This window comes from Populus alba, chromosome 5 (assembly GCF_005239225.2).
Source record: "Populus alba chromosome 5, ASM523922v2, whole genome shotgun sequence".
In the NCBI taxonomy this organism is placed as follows: Eukaryota; Viridiplantae; Streptophyta; class Magnoliopsida; order Malpighiales; family Salicaceae; genus Populus; species Populus alba.
The window spans coordinates 15,450,331-15,455,204 of NC_133288.1; the positions used below are offsets into that span (position 1 = coordinate 15,450,331).

At 38.2% G+C, this 4,874-nt stretch overlaps 1 protein-coding gene across 1 annotated transcript; it reads right to left on the reverse strand.

The window, feature by feature from the left end:
- Positions 1-2,201: 2,201 nt before the first annotated feature.
- Positions 2,202-4,461, reverse strand: LOC118030437 (uncharacterized). Its single transcript, XM_035034548.2, has 2 exons — positions 3,997-4,461; positions 2,202-3,850 (listed from the first exon to the last, which is right to left on the reverse strand). The coding sequence occupies exon 2, from the start codon at positions 3,835-3,837 to the stop codon at positions 2,524-2,526; it is 1,314 nt and encodes a 437-aa protein (XP_034890439.1). The 5' UTR covers positions 3,838-3,850; positions 3,997-4,461; the 3' UTR covers positions 2,202-2,523.
- Positions 4,462-4,874: the final 413 nt, after the last annotated feature.

The window sequence follows — 4,874 nt, forward strand, 5'->3', positions numbered from 1 at the left end:
AATACATGCAAATATAACATTTATGTTATTGTATGAAGAGGATATTTCGAAATATAATAACGGTTATTTTTTAAAGTGTTTTTTATTTTAAAATAATTTGAAAATATTAAAAATATATTAATTTAAAATAAATTAATAAATTAAAAAAATTAAATTTTTTTATAGCTGCACACACTGCCGCCTGAGAGCAAAATGGTCGGTAGAAGGAAAAAGGATTCAAACTTTTTGGCAAAATTGAGAGAGAGAGAGCCTGCGCTCGCACTATCCTTTTCAGTTCAAAACTTAGAGAGCAGTCTCTCTCTCTCACATGACCCTGAGGGACAGGAGAGGAGGGGGTAGATGGATAGAGAGAAACACCCATCATTGCTAAAAACCAGATTATTCCCTGGCATGGGCCACCATGATTCAAAAAGAGAATATGTCACATGTCACCACTCTCCTTCCCTCTCCTCATCTTGCAAATTGCTTATTTACATAACACCTAATCATGTAATAATCTCTCTTCCAATTTGTTTCCCCAAAATTCTATCATTATTCTGTGTCTGCATTGGGTTAATAATTTTCTTCATCTTTTTCTACCATTATCCCTAATTCTCATGGCTAATCATTTCCTCTAGCTATCAAAATGATTCACTACAGATTTCTTTTTTTTTTTTAGTTATCAAAATCTCTCTCCTCCTCCTTCGGTTTATGCCCTTGTTATTGTATGATCATACCTTCATTATTCAGCTATAACTTCCCACGATAAATATCTTCGATGCAAGGAAATCTAGAACAACCAATCAACAAAAGCAGAGACTGGCTGGAATTATCATTGACCTCGATGGCAGGATCCCCATCTTATATTATTTTGTCATCAATTATACCACAGATTGCTTCTACTTGTTATATTACCGTAGACTCTCATCAGCTACACCATGAACTGCTTGAAGAAGTAAATCCATGAAAGTTGTAGATGCAGAGTTATATGGGGATTTATACTCAGGCATCATCTCATATCCACCACACCCCCACATGACACTCCACAATCTTTCTTCTTTTGTTGGTTTCTTATAAAAAAATAATAATTAAGAAATCAATGGAACGTGTGGATCACGAGCCCACCATATTTTAATAATGACTACCCCATTTAATATGCGTGTTGTCTGGATTTCCTACATTGTCACAAAACTTATGAAAGCTGTATCTTGTATATGCTCATGCTCGATGGTTTTATTAACTTGCAAGGTTGTTGGGCTACGGCATCAATAAAGAAAGAGAAAAAAGCAAACAACGAGGTTGTCTTCATTAGAGACTGATACTGAATGGTCTCAAGGTAGGCGAGCAAGAAAAGCCTTGTGTGTGCACTTGTTTGAAGTGGCTTGTTCCCGAATTTTAAATCCAAAACAAACAAAGGGAAGAAAAAATATCTCTACAAGAACTCCGACTCTAACACGTCTTCAAACCCAAGGAAGCTAGCTAACTAACGACCTAAACTAGTTTGATCTCTTTCTTTCTTTATGGGCATCCATTAATGAGCAAAAATAAATTACAACTTAAGAATCTTAATGTCATGGATGTAATGGGGATGATTTTTTAACTTCTAGTTTATGATTGCGGCAGGTAAGGATTCCCCTGATCTTTGCCACCAATCACTCTATATTGTATTATATATAACCCCTGTAGTACGATAATCTATAGTGAAATGAATTATTATCCTAGAAGATCATGAGACATACATACCATGAAGATGATGAACCATGTGGGATTCATTTATCACAATTAACAGTGAATTGGAAGAAAAAAAAAAGACAATTAAAAGGGCATTATATGTACAAGAATGGAGTTGTTTGAAGGATTACGAAGGAGATAACAAGTCATGATAGATGACAGGCTTGTTGGCATGCTACAAAACAATTGTTCCTTTGTACTGCAACTCAATGATACTGTGGCATTGCAGGATGTATGCTACCTGGTGTTCAAGAAAAGCAGGATTATTGGAATGAGCTGCAGATCTTTCCCAGCAGACAAGATCATCGTCATTGACGCGGCACCATCGACGTATTTTTATTCTTCCGGTGGATAACGTACGAGGAAGACAATTGTGTACTGTGTTATGGGACTACATTATAGTACACACCAGTAGAGTACTAGCTAGATGAAGATTCAACTGGAACTGGATTAATTCAAACTAGCTAGCAAGAAGAAAAGTAGCAGAAATGGAAAACTGAATCATGCATAGTAATGATGTATAATGCCAAATATAAAGAAAAAAAACACACACACACATGTATATAATTTAAAGTGTGACATCTCATAATCTAATACTCCTAAAATTCTTGATTATTTCTTGAAAAAGGAGAGAAAAAAGAAGGATGCTGCCATCTAGCCGAAGTAGCGGGGACCGAGGTCAATAACGCAATTATACCCTCCTTACCAAAATCATCACAACCACGACCACCATTAACACATGACAATCAGTAGCCTGCGGCAAAATCTTCTTCATCGATCACCTACTCGTGCCCCATTAATCGCCGAACCTGATTAATGATCTCCTACTCTGAACTCTGAAGGGCAAATCCATGAATCAACTGTACCTTCAGCACCTCTTGAAGAAACGTTCTCTAAAACCTTGTCATGGTGAAAACCTGATGAAGAAGCTGATGAGTAATTCAACTTGCAGCTATTAACACGTTTCATATTGCCATAATTCCCGTCCAAAGACCTCAAGTTATGATCTTGACACCCATCACTCGATAATCTCATCCCTTCTGTTGTTACATGACTTGTTAGCACACCAAGATGTGCATTAACATGTCCATCTCCATGGCCCATACCCAATTCCTCAAAGGAAGGTAAAGGAAAACTTGCTTGAGACTTTGCACCTAAACCAGGCACATTAGCTAAAGGTTGAAAAGGAGGAGCAGGAGGCTGTAGAAGTGGCTGGATTGAAAGCATTTGATTTTGCATGTTTAGCAGATTTTGAGGTTGTTTGTGTAGGCCTAAATGAGCAGACAGTTGGTAGTTAACAGAACTGGGATTGAAAGTACTGGTTGTGGCTGTGGTAATAGTATTGTTATTGTTAGCAGTAGTACTAGTACTAGCAATATTAGTGCCATCCACAATATCATTGTTAAAAAATGAAGGAGAAGAAGAAGATAGAAGTGGGGTTTGATGATGATGAACCTTTTGAGCTGAGGGACGTAGGGGGTAAAGTGACCCTATTGGTTCCAAATGACCAGACCTTAATCCCGATCCAGGACCAAAAAGATCGAGCCTACGAGTAAACGATGAGCCTGTAAATGGTGGTGCTGGGATCCCTGTGAATTCTTGCACCATTTGTCTGAAATTGGACGTGTCTGTCGTGAGAACTGTAGTGGGTGCCCTTCTTGATGCCCTTGTTCTTTTCTTGGGGTTTCTGGCTACCCCATGTGTTTGATCTGACGGTGAAGAAGAGCGCACTCCATTATCATGAACCGATCGCAATTGCATGGATGGAGGTAGAGCTTGACTTGATCCTTGAGCACCCAGAGGTGCCGATTGGCTTGATGATAATGAGTCTGGTAAGTTGATACCAAGCCGAGTGCAACTGTGGTCAGATCTCAGGTCTCGTGAATGAACCATGTCCAGATTTAGCATAGAAGAATTGGGATTTGTGATTGGTTGAGATTGAGAGAAAGCATGGAAAAGAGCTGGTGAAGGATCGAAAATAGTGGTTGGTTGTTGGTGTGAAAAAAGAGAAGGATCAAAGTTTTGGCTAGAAGCATTCAAGAAAGCTGGGAGTGACTCTGGTCTTGAGTCATACTCTTCATCACCACCACTAGAGGATTGCATACTGCCACTGTTACCGGAATCCATAACTTACAAAAAGCTGAAACAAAAGAAAGGAAAGAAGATAGTGGTAGTTGCCAAGTTGCAGAGGAGAAATAGATAATCTAAAAAAGTACTTAAGGGGATTCTGCAAAAGATCCCATCAAGTAAATGAAGACTAGTGAGGATTGAACATAAGAAACTCACATATCAGCTTTTGAGAAAGTTTCCCATATCTTTTACAGCCTCTAAAATGGAGGCAATTTCTCCCTTGTCTTTCACTAACAGCAAAAGTTTATGTGAAAAGAAAAAAAAATGCACACAGATATTCTTAAATTAACACGATGGCTAGAGAGAAAAGGAGCAGAGAAAGAAACAGGAAAAGAAGGGTGAAGAGTAAAGGCTAAAAGGGGGAATACGTGAAGCTTTCTAGCTAGTTTTGCTTCTCCTGCTTCAGGGCATGTCTACGGATTAGGGTTTTTGGAGAAGGAAAAGAGAAAATGAAGGGAAGAAGGAGGTTATTTAAGCTGTTTTGCTCTGAAAGAGAAAAAGACTTGGCAAGAAATAAATGTTTCCACTAAGAAGATCCTCTAGAGAGTGCAGGGTGGGGTCTCCATTGGAGTAGAGAAAGAGTTGCCGGTGGCTGGCAACGGGTCAAACTCAAAGTGAATGAGAGAGAGAGAGAGAGAGGGTTGTAAATGTGAAAGCAAGAAAATGATGTGAATACTGAAATTAATGTTTGGAGGGGAAATACAGGAGAAGATAAAAAGAGCATAAAAGAAAAGGTAACAAGTAGTTTGGTTCTTTCCCTAGCCAAGCTACGTATTTTAATTACATGAAAAAAGTAGCAAAAATTCAATCCACCGCCCCCAATTAACCACTATTTGCGAATTCTCTTTTTAAGTTTTTATGTTCACACTCTACATTAGCACATACATATAACAACATTAAATTATTCTTTCGTGTCCAATAGGAGTATTAGCAGCATTTTTAATTAAAAAAAAAGGGACCGTCGGTCATTCTTGGTGAAACCATTTATAACACGAATTTTCTTGGATTTCTTTCTGGGAAGATATGTAATCGCC

Coding starts and splice junctions, on each gene's coding strand:
- LOC118030437 (XM_035034548.2), bottom strand. CDS start 3,837: ATGGATTCCGGTAACAGTGGCAGTATGCAATCCTCTAGTGGTGGTGAT.